We start from the raw sequence: 23515 nt of genomic DNA, 5'->3' as shown, positions 1-23515 counted from the left end.
ATCTCTGTCTCAAATGAATAAATAAAATCTTTAAAAAAAATAAAAAATAAAAAAATAGTAGTAATAAAGAATCCTTTTCTTGGTACAACTGATTATGACTAACTGGGTCAATTTTTAAGTGTCTCTCTCTGTATCTCTGTCTCAAATGAATAAATAAAATCTTTTAAAAAAATAAAAAAATAGTAGTAATAAAGAATCCTTTTCTTGGTACAACTGATTATGACTAACTGGGTCAGTTTTAAGTGTTTTTCGTATTTATGGTAGGTTTTCTTCTCCACCAAGTTAGACATTTATACTGTTTGTCAAGCACTGGTTTGAGGTCATGGTCATTCAGCAGTGAACAAGCTTCCTGCCCCCATGGAGCTTCTCTTCTAGTGGACATGGCTTTGTAATGTCCATCAGTAAACTTTTGCTAATGTCCCGACTTTACTTATCCTTTTTTTAAGGCCTCTCTCCTGTGTTGATTAGGTTGAATGTGAAGGTTCTGACTGAAACTTACTGCACCATTCTCAGAGTTTGTGTGTCTTGAGGACTGTGAAATTTTGAGCTCTGCTGGAAAACTGGCTACATTCATACAACAAATAAGCTTCCTCCCCCAGAATTCAGAGGACTATAAAAAAAATTCAGCTCACTCCTGAATTATTAAAACACAATATTTTATAAATATTCTCTGCTGTGTGGATTTTCTGATGAAAATGAGCAGTCTACATTCTGAAGAACACTTTTATCACACTCATCATGTGTATTGGATTTATCACCACTATGGACTCTCTGATGAACTTGCAGACGTGAACTTTTACTAAAGCCCTTACCACAGTCAAAACATTTGTAGGGTTTATCTCCCGTATGGACTCTCCAATGGGCTTGAAGATGTGAGGTCTGATTGAAGCTCTTACCACACATGCCACATTTATAGGGTTTCTCTCCTGTGTGGATCCTCTGATGAACATGAAGATATGAGTTCCAGATGAAGCCTTTCCCACATTCTTCACATTTGTAGGGTTTCTCCCCAGTATGGACTCTCTGATGGGCTTGAAGATGGGAGTTCCAACTGAAACCCTTCCCACACATATCACACTTGTAGGGTTTCTCTCCAGTGTGGACTCTCTGGTGGTCTTGAAGATGTGAACTCTGACAAAAGCCCTTACCACATGTCTCACATTTGTATGGCTTCTCTCCTGTGTGGACTCTCTGATGGACCTGAAGATGTGAAACCTGAGTGAAGTACTTACCACATGTGTCACACTTGTATGGTTTGTCTCCTGTGTGGACTCGCTGATGGGCCTGAAGATGGGAATTCCGGCTGAAGTTCTTATCACACACATCACATTTATATGGCTTCTCTCCAGTGTGGATTCTCTGATGGGCTTGAAGATTTGAGGCCTTACTGAAGTCCTTCCCACATACCTCACATTTATATGGTTTCTCTCCAGTGTGAACGCTCTGATGAGGACCAGGATTCTGATTAACTAGCCTGTCACATGCCTCCCATTTGTAGGTTTTATCTCTAGGGTGGGCCCTCTGACGGGCTTGAAGTTGTGATGTCTGATTGAAGCCTTTATCACACATCTCACATTTAGAGGATTTCTCTCCAGTGTCGTCTATACAGCGAATGTTGAGATCTAGGCTATGACTGGAGCTCTTCCCATACATGCCACACCTATACAGATCCCCTCCTGGTTGGAGGGGCTCATGGGTGGGAAGACAGGAGTTCTGATTGAAGCTCTTAGCACATACCTGACATTTGTAGGGCTTTTCTCCTTTGTTGACTCCCTGATGATTTTGCAGGTCTGAGCTCTGACTGAAGTCCCCATTACACTTATCATTCCTACCACATTTCTCCCCTGCATGAATACTCTGGCAAATGCAAAACACTGAGCTCTCACCAATGTCCTCCCCACACTCATTATATATGAGGTGCTTCTCTCTTGAGTGGGTTACACTATGTTGGCACGATTTCCTCATGAAGTCTTTTCCACAATTATTGTGGCTATAAGCCTTCTTGCTTTTGTGTACTTCCTGATCCTCACAATGATGTGAGATCCTTGTCATAACACAATGGTCACACTTACATGGTCTATTTTTTACGTCAACTTGCTGACACCTACTCTGATAACTGTGTGACTCTCTCAGATAGATTTTCTTCCAGAAATCTCCAGTGGTCTTAATTGGAAACTCTTCACTTCTGATATTATTGGAACTCTCCCCTTGAAGCTTTATTACATGGTTTTCATCTTCAGAAACCTGAGGAGATTCTCCTGCCCATATCTGACAGGAGGAGTTACCTCGTTTTGGCAAGCTGGACTTCTTGCTTTGCATATTTATCATTGAGTCTTGATTTCTGGTTAATTTACTTGTAAATTGTTCCCATACCTGCCAGCATATAACATCTTCATGTAAAAGGTATCTTAATCCTACTTTTTGAAAAGTCTCTATCTCGTTTTGATTCCTGAGGCCTGGAAGGGTAAGAGGATTCAGAGGTGAACACGTGGACACGTGAACGTTTGGTCGGAGACAGAAATATTCCACAGGTCAATCCCACTACGAGACCTATTTCAACCAGTGAAGACTTCACCTTGACCTTACCACTGGTTTTTTCATGCCTATGGAAATGAAGAGGTAATGAGCAGACTCCTGCCCACTAAGGGCCAAGGAGACTCGTTTCCAACTATACCAAGACTAATGTTTACTGAGGTCAAATTAGAAATACAAGGCTACAGGGCAACAAAAAGATGTCCCAGAAAGATTATACAGAGGAGAAACTTTACTTCCTTGTTCATAAAAATAATCACTTAAATAATTCTGGCCTTTTATGCAGCAGGGGTATAAAAGCTACAAAATCCTATGTATTTGTAAGCCTTAAAATCATGGTTACATTACACTACCTGCATATTTGTATAAGACAAGCCAAAAATGGCTAGAAAAGGCTGAATCTGTCTTTTAGTGTTTACAGGTGGATTATCATGTGATGCCAAGAGTTTCCACAGGAGGGCGCCTGGGTGGCTCAGTCGCTAAGCGTCTGCCTTCAGCTCAGGTCATGATCCCAGGGTCCTGGGATCGAGCCCCGCATCGGGCTCCCTGCTCCACGGGAAGGCTGCTTCTCCCTCTCCCACTCCCCCTGCGTGTGTTCCTGCTCTCGCTCTCTCTCTCTGTCAAATAAATAAATAAAATCTTAAAAACAAAAAAGAGTTTCCACAGGAAAAGAAAGAAAGGACATCCTTGAAAAGTGAAAAGAATGTATTTGCAAAAGGAAATATTTCCTCTGTCTTGATAATGAATCCATGAGATGGTACCTTTATATTCTCAATTTAGCCAGTAAACGCACATTAAACAAACTAAATTTGAGAGGATTCCCCTTTGGTTCAATGAAGTCCTAATATATAATAGTCAACTGATGAACATTATAACTAGAAAAAAACCTGGAAAATGTAATCCAGTGGTGGACACATCCCATGGGAGTAAACACCCTATGAGCATTGTGGCCACTTAATTTGATTGGATTTTCTGATAAACCTGGACGGTTAATGTCATCTTTTAGGTTCTGTGGATTCATCTCTGTACAAAAGGTGCTATGGTAGTCAGCACACAAGATGGTCTCCTGCGGTCCCCCTCCTGGTATCCATGCCCCTATAGAGGTCTCCTCCCACAATGTACCGGGATCAGTCTATGAAACCAACAGAATATGGCAGAAGTGATGCTGTCATTTCCAAAGTTAGATCATAGAAGACATGGTGGCTTCTGCCTTCCACTCTCCACAGCTCTTGGGGAAACCAGGTGCCATGTTCTAAGGACACTCGGGCAGCCCCAGGGAGAGGCCCACTTGGCAAGGAACTGAGACCCCCAAATAGCCAGTAAGGAACTGAGGTATCTTGCCAACAATGTGAATGAGCCCATCCTGGAAGCAGACCCTTCGGCCCCATCAAGCCCTCAGAGGACTGCAGCTCTGGGGGTGCTCCTTGACAGCAACTTCATGAGATCCTGAGCCTGAACCGCCCAGAAACGTGCCCCAAGATTCCTGGGCTCACATTAACTGTAAATAAATGTTTTGTGGTTTTAAGCCAATAAGTTTAAGAGTAATTTGTTATATAGCAATAGATAGTTAATACAAGTGCCATAGAACTTCTAATTAGGGTAGACATTAACAATGTTCTGAAATAATCCTTTCATCATGCCAGCTTATTCTGCTCATGTGAACTGTCTCCACGAGGAGAGAAGAGAGTGGGATTCACTTAGCACCATTCTCTGTGAGCTTCTGTTTGTAAAGACCATTGAGGGAGAAGAAACCCTTTAGTTTGTGCTTCTGTGCAGTGAAAACAGACCTCAAGAATATTCTTCATAGATGGAGTAGGGCACACAGATGGATAGACAAAATGCAAAATTCTGGGGTATTCTGATGTTTGCCAAAAGAACTTTTAATAAGGGACATGGGGATAAAACATGCTGTAAGATTTGCTCAGCATTCTGAGGAATATGGGTTACAGAGTAGTATCCATTTGTCAAAACTCATCAAATTGCGTTCTTAAGATACGTAAATTTAAATTGTACCTCAGTAAAAAGAACTGTAAGACAAATAAGTCATTTTACACCCTGAAAATTCATGGGGTTGTACGCTTATAATTTGTGCAGTTTTCTGTATACATAAAAACAAGGGAGCGAGTCAGATGGAACCAGCATCCAACATGCCTGACTGCCTGCGTTAAACCTTCATGCGGCAGGAGGATACACGAGAAGAAATAATCGAAGGACCAGGAAGACCTTCCCCTCACTACTCACATCAGATTAGCAGCTAGGTTTTCCTGGGTTTTTGTTTGTTTGATTTGGTTTTGGCTTTTGGTGCTTATCTCCAGTAGGAATGACTATGATTACTGTTATTTCAGGCTGGGTTTACCTGAGGGATACGCAAATTAAAGATAAATGAAGGAAGGAGGGAGCAAAGAAAAGGGGACAATGAAGGGAAAGGAGGGAGGACAGAGGCAAGGCCAGAGCAGGAAGGATGTAACTCCGCGAAGGGAGGAGGCAGCGCTCACCAAGGGCAAAGCAGAGACCACAGGTTAGGACAAGCCCAGAGGAGTCCTTCTCACTACCGTTCAAAGGGCCGCCGTGAGGACTGCGGGTCATACCAAGACGGGGTCACGGAAGGCTGAACAAATGGAGTGACATGGGCCAACCTCATGTGTGGGCAGAACAGACTGCCCCACAGGAGGAGGAGGCAGTGGGAAAGCTGCCGCGATGAGGCAGGGTAATGGATGGCAGGGGCTCGGGTGGGCTGGCCACTGGGGAGGTGGTGAGGACTCAGAGCTGCACGCCTCTCACCTGAACGCCCATCCCCTGGGGTTTGTGTCTCCATCATCCAAAGCTTCTCTTCTCTCCCCAACAGTAATGTCGTATCTAATCTGAAGGGTTCATATCCTATGAAAAAGAAATGGCATGTGTGCAACGTGAATAAACTGAAGGCAAAAACTTTAATTCCAGAATTACAATCTTTACGCTCTTTAAGTAGTATTTTCCCAAATTCTGACCATGGCCTGCTGTAATAAATACCTTCTACGCTGTGATCCAGTACACAAGCACACAGATGTGTTGACCTCATCCTAACCATTACCTACTTCTGTCACATTCCCTTTCCTGCTTTTGCTCACAATCTCTGTTGCACAGTATGCAGTTCCTGACAAGGAGCTACGCTATTTCCGACCTATCTCATTCAACACAATAATGACGTAACTCACCAACTGATCTTAAACTTCACAAGATGTCCAACTGTAATCGGACAAAAAACAGACAAGGTACAGACAAGGTGTCCTACAGAAATGAGGAAACTGAGACCCCTCCCGCAAGTTTGGGGAAGCACTGTAAGAGTCCCCAAGTCTTACACATTTGAACCAAGACATTCCAGGGGGCTGATATTGAGTCAGAGAGGGCCCCTGTGCTCACCCACAGAGAGCAGGTTCCTGAAATTCTCCAGCATCACGTCCCGGTACAGCTTCCTCTGGGTGGAATCCAGCAGCCCCAGCTCCTCTCTGGTGAAGACCACCACCACGTCCTTGAACGTCACAGCCTCCGACAACACCAAGCACAGGCAACCTCAATCTCATAACCAATGGCCAGTAGGGACAAGGCAGCACTGAGAAAGTGGACAGGATGGGTGACAAGCTGTTCCGGATTCTGAGGGCCTTGGATCTACCTAAGCAGTTTCCTCCTCTTCTCCATCTCGTGTGTCATTTCCACAGATTTAGCCACAGTCACATCAACAATACAATAAAAAAATTAAAAACTAATTTAAAATTAAAAATTTCCAATTAAAGTTAAATTTTAAAATTTAATTGAAATTTGAAAACTGGGGGCGCCTGGGTGGCTCAGTTGGTTGAGCGACTGCCTTCGGCTCAGGTCATGATCCTGGAGTCCCGGGATCGAGTCCCGCATCGGGCTCCCTGCTCAGCAGGGAGTCTGCTTCTCCCTCTGACCCTCTTCCCTCTCGTGCTCTCTGTCTCTCATTCTCTCTCTCTCAAATAAATAAATAAAATCTTAAAAAAAAAGATTTTTAAAGTGCTGAATGAAAAGAACTGTCAACGCAGAAGTCTGTATCCAGTAAGGATATCCCTTGAGAATGAAGGGAAAATCAAGACATTCTCAAATGAAGGAAACTAATGTATTTGTTGCCAGTTATACTGGAAATATAAAAATTAAAAACAAATATGACCCAGGGCACCTGGGTGGCTCAGTTGGTTAAGCATCTGATTTTATTTATTTTTTTGTTTTTATTTATTTATAAAGATTTTATTTATTTATTTGAGAGAGAATGAGAGATAGAGAGCACGAGAGGGAAGAGGATCAGAGGGAGAAGCAGACTCCCTGCCGAGCAGGGAGCCCGATGCGGGACTCGATCCCGGGACTCCAGGATCATGACCTGAGCCGAAGGCAGTCGCTCAACCAACTGAGCCACCCAGGCGCCCTGTAATACCTGCTTAAATCCCCAAGCTCTGGCCCTCACAAGCTGTTAAGATCTTCAACAGACAAATTCTTAATCATTTTCCTCATCTGTGTAATGGTATTCATCTTGCAAGATTCCTAGTTATGTAAATGAATATACATATTTTTGTAACTGTACTGTCCAATTCAGTAGCCATGTGACTCACATGTGACTATGTAAGTGCAAATTTTAAATTACATAAAATTAAAAATTCACTCCCTCGGTTGCACTGGCCACATTTCAGGTGCTCAAGAGCCACGTGTGGCTAGTGACTACTATATCGGACAGTACAATACAGACTATCTCCATCCTCAAAGAAGTTCCACTGCACAGTACTTAGAACATATACGCTTGCCACAGAGTAGGTCCTCAATGGAAACTAAGTTTTATTAATATAATTGTAAGTGATACGGTAACTGTAGGAGTGCACGTGCACATTGATTTAATATTGTATTGATTTAGTCATCCCTGCTTTCTTTTGATCAATGTTGCATGGTATATCTTTTTCTATCCTTTTCCTTTTCAACCTGCTGATACCATTATATTTAAAGTGAGGTTTTGGGTTTTTTTTAAATTTGAACATCTAGTTTTAGAAAGTGATTCATGAATAAGATAGCATCCCATCTAGCAAGAAGGGAGCCCCCTGAGGTGAGTTCCTTATAGACTGCATATAGTTGGGTCATATTTATTATTTTTTTATTTAATTTTATTTTTTAAAAAGATTTTATTTTTATTTATTTGTCAGACAGAAAGAGCACAAGCAGGGGGGAGAGGCAGGGAGAGGGAGAAGCAGGCTCCCCGCCAAGCAAGGAGTCCGATGCAGCACTCGATCCCAGGACCCTGGGATCATGACCTGAGCTGAAGGCAGATGCTCAACTGACAGCCACCCAGGTGCCCCAAGCCAGATTTTTTAAAAGATTTACTTATTTATTATTTTAGAGAGAGATGGGGGAGGGGCAGAGGGAGAGGGAGAGAGAGAATCTCAAGCAGACTCCATGCAGAGTGCAGAGCCTGATGCAGGGCTCGATCTCACAACCCTGAGATCATGACCTGAGCCAAAATCAAGAGTCAGATGCTTAACCAACTGAGCCACCCAGGTGCCCTGGGTCGTATTTGTTTTTAATTTTTATATTTCCAGTATAACTGGCAACAAATACATTAGTTTCCTTCATTTGAGAATGTCTTGATTTTCCCTTCATTCTCAAGGGATATCCTTACTGGATACAGACTTCTGCGTTGACAGTTCTTTTCATTCAGCACTTTAAAAATAGTGTGCCATTTTCTTCTGGCCACCATGGTTTCTGATGAGAAATCCACTGTCTTTGACTGTTTTTTCCCTTATAGCTAAGGTATCATGTATCATGTCTCTCTGACTGCCTTCACAATTTTTTTTCTTTTTTGTTAGTTTTCAGAAGTTTAACTTCTTGGTGTACTTCTTTTCTCTTTAGCTATTATTATTGCTACTACTATTATTAATGACAACAGAGTACTGAAAAGGGCGGAAGACCCCAGAATAGTTTGTGTGTTTATCTTCCTCATTATCAAAGCTTAAAGAAACATTTAGTTTAAACAAGAAGTAAAATTATTTTTATGAAAAGCAAAACCAAAACAACACTTATTTTCCCCCAAAATTGAGTTTTTTAAAAGTTAAAAAAGACAGTAGATGTGTTGGTGTATTTCTTGCAGTTTACCCTGTTTGGGGTTCACTCAGTTTCTTGAATCTGTAGTTTTATGTCTTTTGTCAAATTTGGGAAATTTTCAGCCATATTTCTTCAAATACTCCTTCGGTCCCACCCTCTTCCTCCTCTCCTCCTGGGACCCCAATGACATGAATGTTATATATTTTGTTATAGTCCCCTGGGCCCCTGAGACTGTTCTTTTTTTTTCAGTCTATTTTCTCTTTTATTCATATTAAATAATCTCTATTATTCTATTTTCGAGTTCTTTCCTCTGTCCCTTCATTCTGCTATTAAGCCCATCCACTGAATTTTTAAATTTATTTACTATATTTTTCAGTTCTCAAATCTCCATTTGGTTCTACTTTATATTTTCTATTTCTTTGCTAAGATTTTGGGGTTTTTTTTCCCCAGCATGTCTGTAATTGCTTATTAAAATATTTCTATGATAGCTGCTTTAAAATCTTTGTCAAGTGGATGAATCTAGAAGACATTTTGCTCAGTGAATAATAAGCCAGTCATAAAAAGCATTGTGTATATGATTCTACCTATATGAGGTATCTGGAATAGTCAAATACCTAGAGACAGAAAGTAAAATGGTGGTTTCCAGAGACTGGGGTGAGGGGTGGTAATAGGAGTTACTGTTCAATGGGTACAGAGTTTCAGTTTGAAGATAAAAAACTTATGGAGATGTGTGGTGGTAATGGTTGCACAACACTGTGAATGTACTTAATGTCATTGAGTGGTACGCTTAATATATGTTATGTATATTTTACCACAATAAAAAAAGTCTTAGTCAGATAACTAACATTTTATATCACTTACAACTGAGAACTAACATCAGTGAGCATCATCTTACTGTGTCTGTTGATTGTCTTTCATACCAGCTGAGATTTCACTGGTTCTTGTATACCAAATAATTTTCCACTGAAACTTGAACATTTTGAGTATTCTTAATCAGACTCAGGATTTCATTTAAATCTTCTGTTTTACTAGGCCTTCTCTGACACATCTCTCGAAGGGGAAGGGAAGCAGAGTTTTGTTACTGCCAGCTGGGGGATGTAAGCCCAGATTCTCCACTTGGACTCTGTTGACACCTGGTGGGGTGAGAAGTTCACTACTTCTGGGCTAAGACTTCTGGCCCTTTACTTAGTGGGAAGAATAACGTCTCCTCCATCTTTCCAGAAGTGGCAATCTCCAGAATTGCTTTTTGAGAACAGAGCTTTTATGTAGGAAAACTGTTACAGCAGTGTTCTCTAAAACATTTTTTTAAAAATCTGGGTGGCTCAGTTGGTTAAGCATCTGACTCTTGATTTTAGCTTAGGTCATGACCTCAGGATTGTGAGATTGAGCCCTTTGTCGGGCTCCATGCTCAGCAGGGGTTCTGCTTGAGATTCTCTCCCTCTCCCTCTGTTCCTCCCTGTCCCAGGCTCTCTCTCGCTCAAATAAATAAATCTTTAAAAAAAAATCTTAAACTACCTAAATGTCTAGGATTAGGGAATTTTTAAATTTTTTTAAAGATTTTATTTATTTACCAGAGAGAGAGCATGAGAGTGCACAGAGGGAGGGGGAGAAGCAGACTCCCGCTGAGTAGGGAGCCTGATGCGGGGCTCAATCCCAGGACCCTGGGATCAAACGCCCAACCAACTGAGCCACCCAGGCACACCGGGAATTTTTTTTTTTTTTTTTAAGGAACAGCAATTCATTGAAATATGATGCAGTCATCAAAAATGCAGGTGACAGAAACCTCTGTTTCTGGCTTTAACAGAATAACTGGTACTAAACATGCCCTTCTATCATAAGTAGTAAAATAGAAAAAATATGAAACAAACTGCTTTCAGACACTGAAAGCAGAATGCTTTGATCGCTGAAATGAAGGAAACAAATGAGGTGAGCCCTATGATCACCCTAGATATTTGCCTATTGATAACTTTTGAACTGCAAGTGCAGGAAGGGAGAACCCAAACAGAGCCTTGCTGGACTGAAGAGACAGAAAAATCAGAATGGGGAGCCTGGATAGGTGGAAAATGTGGAGCAGAGTTCCAGAATGGGAATTATGCATAAGAAAAGCACTGGAAATCTGCCCAGGAATCCCTTTGAGTCTAGTGCTAAAAACCAAACTGTGCACATATAGGAGGAAACTCCACAGGCCAGGCAAAAAGTATGTGAGGACCAATGGGCTGAATGGTTCCCAGAGCTTAGTAGGACTTAGAGGTGTCTGAATTCCAAACAACCAAAATGGAAAGCCCTCACTGGTCATTAGGGACATTTGGCAGCAACAAAAGGGCCACCCTTCAGTAGAAGGGCTAAACTATCTCTAGAACAGAGTTTCTCAACAGTTGACATTTTGCACCAGACAATTCTTCATTGCTGGATGCTATCCTGTGCACTGTAGGATGTTTAAGAGCATCCCTTGCCTCTGCCCAGTAGTTGTCAATGGTACCCACCCTCTAGTCCTGACAATCCAAAATGTCCACACACTGCCAAATGTCCCATGTTGGGGCAAAACTGCTCCTGAGAGCCACTGCTCTGGAATAAAGGTTACTCTAGACCCACCCTAACCAAGCTTAAAAAACAAGGTTCCAAAGAATCTAACTGAACCAAAGGAACATATGACTATCTATTAAAAGAAAATGCACTTACAAAGTTGATGCTCATTCATAATAAAAACTCTGAGTAAAGTAGGACTAGAAGGGAACTTCCTCAACCCCAATGATGGACATGTACAAAAAGCCCACCAGGTGGTGGAAGACTGACTGCTTTCTCCCTAAGATTAAGAACAAGGAAAGGCTATATATATCGAAATTGTTCTAACAGTTTTAGCCAGTGCAATAAGAAAAGAAAAAGAAGTCTACACAATGGGGACAGGAATGGTAAAAATACAACTCTTTATTTACTGATGTCTGTGTAGAAAATCTTGACAGTTTAGAAAAACGTTTCTAGATTTAATATGCAAATTTAGAAAAGTCAAGATACAAAAGTCAGTTATATTTCTATATTCTAGCAACAAACAAATAGAAATTGAATTTCAAAAACAACAGCATTCAGAATAGCACCCCCAAAACATAAATCATTTAGGGACAAATTTAACAAATACATGTAAGAAACCCACATGTTGAAACCTATAAAACATGACTGAGGGAAAGAAATAAGACCCAGATAAATGAAAGAAGATATAAATGAAAGAAGATCTAAATGAAAGAAGATCTAAATGCTCTTGGGTCAAAAGGACTTGTATTCAGAATATTATTATTATTATTATTTTAGAATTTTAGTTTTCTTTTCTTTTCTTTTTTAAGATGTTATTTATTTATTTGTCAGAGAGAGATTGAGAGAGAGTGAACACAAGCAGAGAGAGTGGGAGAGGGAGAAGCAGGCTTCCCGCTGAGCAGGGAGCCCGATGCGGGGCTTGATCCCAGGACCCTGGGATCATGACGGGAGACGAAGGCAGACGCTCAACCGACTGAGCCACCCAGGCGTCCTGTATTCAGAATATTAAAAGAACTACTAAAATTCAATACAAATAAACAACTTAATTTAAAAATAAGCAAAAGCATTGAACAAACGTTTCAAAAAGAAGTCTGCAGATGACCAGAAAGCAGAAAAAAGACATTCAACATCTCAGGCATCAGGAAAAAGGAAAATGCAAATGAAAGCCAGAGTGATATATCACAACATAACTGTCATTAGGATAACTAAAATTTAACTAAAACTAAATTAAGACTGAAAATATCAAATGTTAGAAAAAGTGTGGCGCCAACTGGAACTCTAACACCTTGGGGAAAGCATATAAAATATGCAATCACAATGGAAAATGATTTGACAATTTCTTAAAAAGTTAAGTGTATGACCCAAAGATTATATTCTCCTCCTAGTTACTTATGAGAGAGAGAGAGAGAGAGAGAAAGCCTGTGTTCATCGAAAAATCTAGTACACAAATGCTTACAGAAGTTTACTTTCAAGAGCCAAAAACAAGGAGCAACCCAAATGCCCATCAATGAGTGAATGGATAACCAACTCGTGGAAAACCCACACTATGAAATACTATGCAGCAATAAAAAGGACTATTGATTTGGGTCCAAAAACATTAGGATGAACAAATGGAGCCAGACACAAAATGAATACACACTGTATAACTTCATTTACATGATGTGGGGGGACATCATCAAAGAGATATGACAGCCTGGCCACCTGGTGGCTCAGTTGTTGGGCGTCTGCCTTCGGCTCAGGTCATGATCCCAGAGTCCTCGGATCGAGTCCCACATCAGGCTCCCTGCTCGGTGGGAAGTCTGCTTCTCCCTCTCCCATTCCCCCTGCTTGTGTTCCCTCTCTCACTGTGTCTGTCTCTGTCAAATAAATAAATACAATCTTTAAAAAAAAAAAAAAAGACATGACTGCCAAATGACCTGTGAGCTGGACCCTGGCAATCGGAGGCTCCTCACCCCCTCCTGTCCTTGGGATGTGGGTTCTGCTTGTCTTTCCTGCTCCCACAGACGGCTCCAAAGATACAGATTTGAGATAATGATGTGGTGTTGAAAACACCTGCACAGTATACTGAGGACAGGGCCTCTTGATAAACTTCTAAGATGTGGAGGGCAGCTGAGGGGACCCATTTGTCTTGGTGCCACCCAAGACAAGCCTCACAGGTAAATTCCCTTTGCTTAGTAAAACTGCCACCTACCAACCTGGACTGGCCCGCCCCTTTCTTCCATTTCTCCCTGCCTCCCGAGTATAGGGCCCATTTCAGATTACAGCTGGGAAGCTCCCGGGAGGGTTGAGGACCAACATACAAAGCTCAAGTAATTTAAGATTAATCTAATCTGTAGTGACATAAAGTAAATTGGTCATTGCCTACAGCCAGGTGTATGGGACTGGGATTAACTGGGGAGGGACATGAGGGAACCAGAACTTTTAGTGGTGACAGAAATGGTTTACATCTAGACCGTGGCGGTGGTCATGTGGGTGTGCATGTTCATCAAAATTGATCAAATGCTTTATTATATGTAAATATGTAAACTGTAACTCAAAAAATGATTTTATTTTTATTTATTTGAAACAGAGAGAGCATGTGCACAAGCAGAGGTGGGGTGGAGGAGGGGCAGAGGGAGAGAGAGAAGCGGGCGTGGGGCTCAGTCCCAAGACCCTGGGATCATGACCTGAGCCGAAGGCAGAGGCTTAACCGACTGAGCCCCCCAGACGCCCCTAGAAACCCTTTTAAGATGAGCACATCAAAGAATGCTGAATCATAAAAAAAACTCAAATAGTAACAGTAAGCGAAAATATAAAATTAGAAACTGTACATATACTGTAATTATAACTTTATAAATATAGCAAGGGGAAAGCAGCAGACATATGCAGTGTAGTAATGTGGATTGGTTTTTTAATTTTCTGAAATCTATAAATTTCTGAGCTATTACTTGTGAAATGAAGATGACGCTAAAATAAAACCAAAGCCAAAACCAAAACAAAAGCTAAGGATAGAAACAAAAAAAGAGAACCAATAAAAAAAGAAGTAACTGGCATGTAACAAATACCTGTTTTCCTCCTTTATCCTTCCCATAGAAGAGAAAAAAGATGTGTCTAATCTTTGAGGAAAAGGCATGTAATTTTGATAAAAATCAAAACTCAACTCACCTGAAACTTGGTCATTTTCTCCTGGTGCTTCTGGGAGAGGGCAGAGTCCTGGGAAGGCAGAACTGGCAAAGAAAGAAGCCATGAGACGTAGGCCCTGCCCAGATGGCTGCTCTGTGTGCATTGTAAACAAATCTGTGCCTCAAAACTGTCACCTACAAAAGTGAGTAATAGTGCTTCCCTCATGGGATTGTTGTGAGGGTCAACATGTGAGTAGAGGAAGAAACTCTTATAGCTGATTCCCCTGCAGCTGCAAAAAAAAAAGCAGGTGATATAACAAAATTATTATATATATGTATATAAATATATAAATTTATAATCATCCATTTGTCTTTGCAAATGTCTTCTGCCATCATTTCCAGTAAAGGAGTCTTTTATAAGACCTCCAGATTTCAGAGCCTGTACAATTCTTTCCTTCTATCTATTTATCCATCTATTATTTAAGTAAACTCTACCCGCAATGTGGGGCTTGAACTCACAACCCTGAGATCAGGAGTCGCACACTGCACCGACTGAGCCAGCCAGACGCCCCTTACAATTCTTAGTCTTAAGAAATTCACCTTAGGGGCACGTGGGTGGCTCAGTTGTTTAGCGTCTGCCTTGGGCTCAGGTCATGATCCCAGGGTCCTGGGATCCATCCCCGCATCGGGCTCCCTGCTCCGCGGGAAGCCTGCTTCTCCCTCTCCCACTCCCCCTGCCTGTGTCCCCTCTCTCACTGTGTCTCTGTCTGTCAGATAAATAAATAAAATCTTTAAAAAAAAAAAGAAAGAAAGAAATTCACCTTTATCTCTGAAAAGCCCATAATTCTGATTGGCTATATTACTTAATAATCTGTTGTCCTGAAATGATGTTTAATTGACATCAGTGTCTGGTTTTGTAGGAGGTATGAATGCTTGAGTTTTCCTCACGCAGCTAGAAGAGTCTCAGTGGTACCTGCCCCTCTCCTATGCACACCGTAGTAAGGAAAAACTAATTAAAATTAGGACTTCTAGATGTTTTCATTTGAAATAAAAACTCGACAGTCTCTCATTTAAATGAATAGTGTTGCTCTGCGGATTACGTGAGCAAGTCGAGCAAAACTGCCCAAGCAAATCCAGAGACAGAAAGTGAATTAGTGGTTGCAAGGGGCTAAGAGAGCAGGGAGTGAGGGCTGATAGCTAAGGGGTGTGGGGTTTCTTCTGGGGGCGATGAAAATGTTCTGGAACTAGATAGTGGTCGTGGTCACACAACCTTGTGAATATACTTTAAAAGGGTAAATGATATGATATGTGAAATACACCTGACGTTCAAAAAACAGCAAAAAAAGAAAAAAGCCTTGGGCGCCTGGGTGGCTTAGATGGTTGAGCGTCTGCCTTCGGCTCAGGTCGTGATCCCAGGGTCCTGGGATCGAGTCCCGCATCGGGCTCCCTGCTCCTTGGGAGCCTGCTTCTCCCTCTGCTCTCTCTCTCTCTCTCTCCCTCTGTCTTTCATGAATAAATAAAAATCTTAAAAAAAAAAAAAGAAAAAAAAAAGAAAAAAGCCTTGGCTCAGTGCCTGGCACATTATATAAACTCTCAGTAAGTGATGATATGATGATTACTGCTCCCATGTAATGGATGAGGAGGCGGGGGATTCACAAGATTAAGTTACTGAAGGTCCCAGAGCTTGTGAGAGACGACGATGGACCTGAATCCAACTTTGACTCCAGAGCTCGTGTTTCTATATGGTCTCTGTGTTTCTAACCACAAACATGAAGAGGACGTAGGAAGGCTGTCCCTTGGGATGAGAGAAAGGGGAGCCCCAGGGCACAGGTCTGCTGAAAGTGATCTGCTGGGAGATACTGGAGCCAGTTAGTCAGGATTCTACCATCGACTCTTCTGACTTGCTAGCTCTTTGTGCCTCTTTCTACATCTATAAGATAGGGTCGTAACAGTGTCTAGCGTCTAGAGGTGTCAGGAGGTTTCCATGAACACAACATACACAAATAAGCGTCCAATATGCGGCATCCACTCATGTTCGTGGCTCTTCCTACTTCAGACAGAAGTACTCGAGTAGAGGGGCGCCTGGGTGGCTCAGTTGGTTCAGCTTCTGCCTTCAGCCCAGGTCATGATCTTAGGGTCCTAGGATCGAGCCCCGCATAGGGCTCCTTCCTCAGCCGGAAGCCCACTTCTTCCTCTCCCTCTACCCCTCCCTTCCACTTGTGTTCTCTCTCTCTCTCTCAAATAAATAAATAAAATCTTAAAAAAAAAAAAAAAAAAAGAAGTACTTGAGTAGAGATGAAAGCAATGGATCCACTTCTCAAAGCCTGGACGGAATCTCAGTTCGTAACACCAATTCTGTTGTGCTGGCCCTCTTTCTGCCTCCCCCTACTGCTCTGCTCAGTAACAGGGTTTTGCAAGGAGACCTGACATTTCACAGTGTTTAGTGGGAAAAAGGAAGTGAGGTCTGGGGTCCCTGGCTCGGCTCTCCACTTCTGGACTCCGAGAAGCCTTCCATCACTGGGGAGCAACCAAGGGGATAATTAGTGGTTAAGCATCTGTTTTGCCTATGAGATAATTAACACACCTTTTTCTCCCCAGCACCCAGAATATACTGAGTACTCAAAACACAAGGAATCAAAAAATGATTGAAAAAACACTCCATCATATAAAGATATATATATGTACACACACACACACACACACACACACACACACACACACACACACATATATACATATATATAAATGACCGAATGAACAGTTCATAAAGACACATCCTGTATTATATTAGCTGAAAGCCTCATTACTACTCACCAAGCACATTCATTCATACATTCAACGAATACTTACTGAGCATTTGCTACGTGCCAGGCACAATTCCATATATTAAAGACACAGCAGTGAACAAAGTCTCTGCTCTCGTGAAGCTGATATCATAGTTGAGAAGACAGATAATTCACTAACCAATAGATATGTGTATTATGATTGATACTGTTAAGAAAAACATGGAGGGGGTGGGGCGGGGGGAGGGGCGATGGGGAGGTGCTATGGTAAGACCTGATGGTTTTATTTTATTTTAAAGATTTTATTTATTTATTTGACAGACAGAGACACAGTGAGAGAGGGAACACAAGTAGGGGGAGCGGGAAAGGGAGCCCGATGCGGGGCTCGATCCCAGGACCCTGGGATCATGACCTGAGCCGAAGGCAGACGCTTAACGACTGAGCCACCCAGGTGCCCAAGACCTGATGGTTTTAGTTCAGTGCTGTAGTTACTGGCTGAGTGATTTTCTGGAAACGACTTATCTTCTTGTATCTCATCTGTAACATGGGGAAAATAACAAGGTTCTTTTGAGAAATAAATGAGTTAATACATAAAAAACACTGGAAACTCTGCCTGACTCATAATAAGCTCCCAATAATTGCTAGTTATTCTTTTCACCACCTTCATTATTATGACGTGGTGATAAATCCAGAGATGATGCGTTAGTCCTGGTCTGTTTCTAAGAAAGTTTGTTTTAGGACATGGAAGTATTATCAGTAAATGTCTATCAATTTTTGAATACTCTGAAAAAGCTGTGGCTTCTGTATATAGCCACAGAGTGAGATAAAGGACAAAAATTTCTATATGGATCATTTTTACTGTTTTGTCACTTAATTTGTCTTCAGGAAACCATGAGCAATTAAATTCCAAAGGCACAAACTAAATTTGTCATGTTCTTTTCTTTAATTGCAACTCTTTTTTTTTTAAAGATTTTATTTACTTATTTGAGAGAGAGAGAAAGAGAACACACAGAGGGATGGGGGAGCGGGAGAGAGAATCCCAAGCCGACTCCACACCGAGCTCAGAGCCTGACGCAGGGCTCAATCTCACGACCCTGAGATCATGACCTGAGCCGAAATCAAGAGCTGGATGATTAACCAACTGAGCCACCCAGGTGCCCCTCTTTAACTCTAAGTCTTACAGGGCTCCTAGCTTTCTCACTAACCACCATTTTCCTAATCACCACATAAAAACTTTGGAATTGTTTATGTCCTCTCTCCCTCGACCTCCATATATTTATGATAATCTAGTATAAATCCTCTTGCCTCAATGTCCAGTTTTTTTTTTTTTTTTTGCATTAAAATATTCAAGGGCGCCTGGGTGGCTCAGTCGTTAGCGTCTGCCTTCGGCTCAGGTCATGATCCCAGGGTCCTGGGATCAAGCCCCCCATCCGGCTCCCTGCTCAGCGGGAAGCCTGCTTCTCCCTCTCCCGCTCCCTCTGCTTGTGTTCCCTCTCTCGCTGTGTCTCTCTGTCAAATAAATAAATAAAATCTTAAAAAAATAAAATAAATAAAATATTCAAGCAAAAAGAAAGGGATGGACAAAAGATGGACAAAACTTAGACTAACAGTTGAAGGTTGACGAAGGTTGATGGATGTGAGAATTCATTATAGCATTGTCTGTACCTGTATGTGAAAATGTTCACAATCACAAGTTACCAAATATAAAAATACCACAAGTATGATACAACTCCTGAGAAGCATAGAAAAATGCATATACACAGAAGTAACTAAAAAGAAATACATTAACACGTTTACAGCTGTTTCTACATCCTGGGATTATGGATCATTTTTGGCCTTCATCTATTTCTCTACTTCTCTATGATAAGCACAAACTACCACCATAAACAGAAAACAGAGTGTCATAGAAAATAAAGTAATTAAATGAGCATAGCTTTCAGGTCTTCTAAGGTCCCAAATTATTACCAAATGGCCTCCCTCCTTTAGACGTAGGGATTACTGTAGAGGCTGTGTTTTGGCAACAGGCTTGAGCAATGGAACCTTGAGCAAGGCAAAAGGGCCCACAGTGACCACCGAGCTAGTGCAAAGAGACTCATTAAGTGACCCACTCAAAATGGCCATAGTCCCTAACTAACCAGTGGGCTACTTACAACCAGGCACAGTGCCTAAGATTACCAGAAAAGGGAAAATTCCATACATCTCCATACCTCCTCATTCAGCCCTAAAACTGTGGCCCCTCACCACTGCCGAGAGGCAAACAGTCTCTCCTTTGCTGCCCTGCCTGCTCCTCTCTTGCAGTGTATTCGATAAACTTCTATCTCCTCTGTTCTGCCTTCGATGAATTCTTTCACCCCTGAGCTGCCAGCCCCCACCCAACTGGGATGCCCCATAATTACCACTGTAGGGCTGAAAAAGTGTATGGCATAGGGTCAAGAACCCAGACTGCCTGTGCTCAAATTCCCAATTCTGTCTCTTCCCTGTTGTTGGACTTTGGGAAAATAAATAACTTAAGTTCTTCACCTATCAACGATGTCATCTGTAAAATACAGATAATCACAGTATCTTTGTGTGTTAGGAAGATTAAGTTAATTAATACATATAAAGCTAGCTATCTGGCACTCAACATGTTACCAAATTGTTATTACTCATTCTTCAACACAGGTCTCATCTAACTCCCATTTATTCCATAAACATTTGAACATGTGCCCAGTAGAAAAATATCTGCTTAGGAGTGAAGAAGTCTGTTCCCCACTTGAGAGCAGAAATGGCACAGCAGGGAGCGTTGGGTGGATCAGTCGGTTAAGCACCTGCCTTCTAAGCATCTGCCTTCCGCTCAGGTCATGATCTCAGAGTCCAGGAACCGAGCCCCCCACGAGCTCCCTGCCCAGTGGGGAGTCTTCTCCCTTTGCCCCTCCCCCCGCTCATGCTCTCTCTCAAATAAATAAGATCATATAAAAAAGAAAGAAATGGCACATCATGTTCAATTCTCAAACGGTGGGACACTGTTACCAGCAGGAGGCAGGGGGTCACTCCCTCCTCCTCTCTGCACCCTCTGAGAACTCGGGGGCAGAGAAGGGAAAAGAGGCTGGGAGATACCACAATTTTTCCCCCCTCTGGTCCAGAATAAATCGCGGTGGACAATCCCAGGCACCAGCTGGGGTGAGACCAATCCTTCCTTTAAAAAAGAGGGGTGTGGTCATGGGGAGTCAGGAGGAATCCTAAACAGCCCTGATTCCCACGGGGACTCAGAGAAGGGCCAGCGACACCGCAGCTGCAGCTCTGAACCCATCCCGGGCTCACAGAAGTTTTCAGGGACTGAGAGCTTCTCGGAAAGAAAACGCAGATTGGTAACAACCGGCCACTGTTCCCGTGCCAGGATCGCTTCCAAGCATCTTTACGCTTCAACGTAAACCTCACTACACGTCTCCTATGGAGGAACTACCCTTAATTCCACTTTACGCAGGAGAAACGGAGAAATTAAGCAAGTCTACGAACGTATCGCTAGAAGGCGGCAGAGCGTGTAGAAGTGGGGAAGGCCAGGGGAACCGAGGTCGCGACCCCCGCCCTCCCCCAAGTCAGGGACGCGCGACCCGCCCTAAAACCAAGGTGACGCCCCCCCCCCCCCGCCTCCCCTGCTCTCCGAGGCTTCTATTCCCTGAGAGCGAGGAAGGCACCTGCAGGTCCCACGCCCAAGCGAGCTGGGCAGAGACGCAGGGGCTCAGCCTGACTCACGTCCCAGAAGGTACCACTGACCGCGGCTTTGCCCTCCCGCAGCGCAAGCGCCTGGACCGGTCGCAGCTCCGGGACCACGCTTCCCAGAATCCCTAGCGGCACAAGGGCTTATAGCGCCTCCGCGCGGTAGCGGAAGTGGCTCTGACTGCCCGGCTCTGGCGGACTACATTTCCCAGAATCCTCAGCAAGGTTCCGCTTACTCTAGGTTGCCACTTCTTTCCCTGTTAAACGTAAGAACTGTTGCCGTTCAGTGCGTTCTCGGGTGATATTAGCGTTTGTTTTCTGACTCTTGGTTTTGGCTCAGGTCCCGATCTCAGGGCCTTGAGATCAAGCCCAGCATGAGCTTCTGCACTCAGTAGAGTCCGTTTAGGACTGTCTCTCCCTCTCCCTCTGCCCCTCCTCCCCCCACTGAGGGGTGGGTGGGTGGGTGCGCGCTCTCTCTAAAATAAATGTCTTTTTTTTTTAAAGGGCCAGACCATAAATGTTTTAGGCTTTGCGGTCCAAATTCTTTGCTTCCTCATTTTTTTTTTATACTTTTTTTCCTCCTTAAAATTCTTTACAGGTGAAATTCCTCCTTTCAGGCCATACAAAAATAGGATAGAGGCTGGATTTGGCCAACAACCTATAGTTTACCGTTCCCTGGCTTAGAATTTCATGAATACATAGTAATAATTTTATCTATTGAAGATAATAGCTAATACTGTACAGCTCTTACTATATATATGCCAGGCATAAAGTTTCAACCCTCACAACAGAAGAGATATTATCATCCACACCGAACACATAAGGAAACTGAGGAACAGAGAGGTTAAGCATCTTGTTTGCAGTTACTCAACTGGCAAATGGCTGAACTGAACTAGTTCCAGAGGCTGCTTTTTAATTACAATAGACCACTTTGTAAATAATATTCTTGTTTGGTCTAACTGCAGTTTCTCCTAAAATACTTTACTTCTCTCAAGAAGTAATGGAGGGATGCAGTCCTTGATGTCCTGAGAATTGTCAAACTCACTCTGAGAAGTATAGGGGGAAATGGGAGGTGAATAGCAGATGGTGTAATGCAGGGCTGGTCAATGGCCAGAACTGCTCCCCAACCTGCCCTTCACAAGGTAGCATTCCTTCACATTAGCTGTACTAGTATCGGCAAGGAATCACTATCTGGTGGGTTCTCATTTGGATATGCCTATCTTTGGATTTATTTTTCTATTGGGTACTTTTTTTTAAGATTTTATTTTTTTATTTGAGAGAGAATGAGAGAGAGAGCACGAGAGGGAAGAGGGTCAGAGGGAGAAGCGGACTCCCCGTCCAGCAGGGAGCCTGATGTGGGACTCGATCCCAGGACTCCAGGATCACGACCTGAGCCGAAGGCAGTCGCTTAACCAACTGAGTCACCCAGGCGCCCCTCTACTGGGTACTTTTCTTCATGGTCCTGTGAGAGAGTCAATGCCCTGAGAACGGGAAAAGTTATGGTGGAAAGACTATGCCATTCAAATCACCTCTGGCACTTGTCCAATCCCCCATTCTTTTTCCATGAATAGAACCCCCAAGTTGTAGCTGGGTGCATGTTTACACTCTCCAGTAAAAAAGTGGATGATGCTGGGAGCCAAATTTTTTATTCTTGGAGAACAAAGATGCAATTTATAATGGGGGAAGGCTAGAAAGAACACTATGATGTCAAATTAATAATTGGTGGTAGAGGGGTGCCTGGGTGGCTCCAGTCAGCTAAGTGTCCGACTCTTGATTTCAGCTCAGGTCATGATCTCAGGGTTGTGAGATCGAGCCTCACATTGGGCTCCATGCTCAGCGTGGAGTTTGCTTGAGATTCTCTTTCTCCCTCTGCCTCTCCCCCCACTCGTGCTCTCTAAATAAAATCTTTTAAAAAATTGGTGGTATAAGTATAAACTCATGATTCATTCTACCTATGTATCTCCCTACCCACCGCCCTATTTATCATCTCCATCCCCTCAGTAACATATCTATCTCCCATGTCTTGATTTCTAAAAACCATTCCCTACTGTGAAGAACAGACACTCATATACATGCAAAGACTCAAACATGTTAACTGGTGAATCTGAGTAAAGGGTATACAAGAGATTTTATATAATTTTCACATTTTTTGTCAAGTTTTAGATTATTTCAAAACAGTGAGTTTAAAGAAATGTGTGTGTGTGTGTGTGTATATATATATATATTAATAACACAAAAATCCCATGCTTTGTTTTTTCAGGTTAATATATTCTGGACATCTTCCAACATCCTTAACTACAAACTTACCTTTTCCCATTTGATATTTGCATAGTGTTCCACTGGAATAAATCATAAAATACTTTGGCAATCCATTTGATTGTTTGCTATTATGAACAATGATGCAAAGACCATTCTTTTATATGCATCTGCAGCAGATACCAATTTACTTCTGAAGATCCAAGATTCATCAATGGGGATCTATTCCTTAATTTTAATCCAATATACCATATGAAATAAAGCAATCATGAGTTCTTGGTTACAGGAAATTTTAGTAATTTTATTCATTTTTTCATAGCTTTACAGCTTCAGTAAAAATAAGTCACTGTAAACAAGTATAAAATGTAAGTTAAAGGGAAAATTATCCAAAAACTTCCCTGACCCCCAAAAAACTAGCTAGTATATGGCAAGTATCCTTTCCATGCATTATCTTTAGGCATATATTCACTCTTAAAGACCATTTATATCACTTGGATCTTGCCAAGAGGGTCACAAGCCAATCCTCCCCTGAATATTAGTTCTATC

The 23515-nt window shown here is 42.3% G+C and overlaps 1 protein-coding gene across 1 annotated transcript; it reads right to left on the bottom strand.

The window, feature by feature from the left end:
• Nucleotides 1–657: 657 nt before the first annotated feature.
• On the bottom strand, nt 658–16414 carry ZNF233 (zinc finger protein 233). Its single transcript, XM_027619410.1, has 5 exons — nt 16234–16414; nt 14278–14339; nt 5932–6055; nt 5314–5409; nt 658–2456 (listed from the first exon to the last, which is right to left on the bottom strand). Exons 1-5 carry the CDS (start codon nt 16265–16267, stop codon nt 658–660), a joined length of 2115 nt encoding a protein of 704 aa, XP_027475211.1. The 5' UTR covers nt 16268–16414.
• Between the last annotated feature and the right edge of the window lie 7101 nt (nt 16415–23515).

This window comes from Zalophus californianus, chromosome 17 (assembly GCF_009762305.2).
Source record: "Zalophus californianus isolate mZalCal1 chromosome 17, mZalCal1.pri.v2, whole genome shotgun sequence".
Lineage (NCBI taxonomy): Eukaryota > Metazoa > Chordata > Mammalia > Carnivora > Otariidae > Zalophus > Zalophus californianus.
Note: the sequence above shows the minus strand (reverse complement) of the source record. Positions and strands in the feature narration are given on the sequence as shown.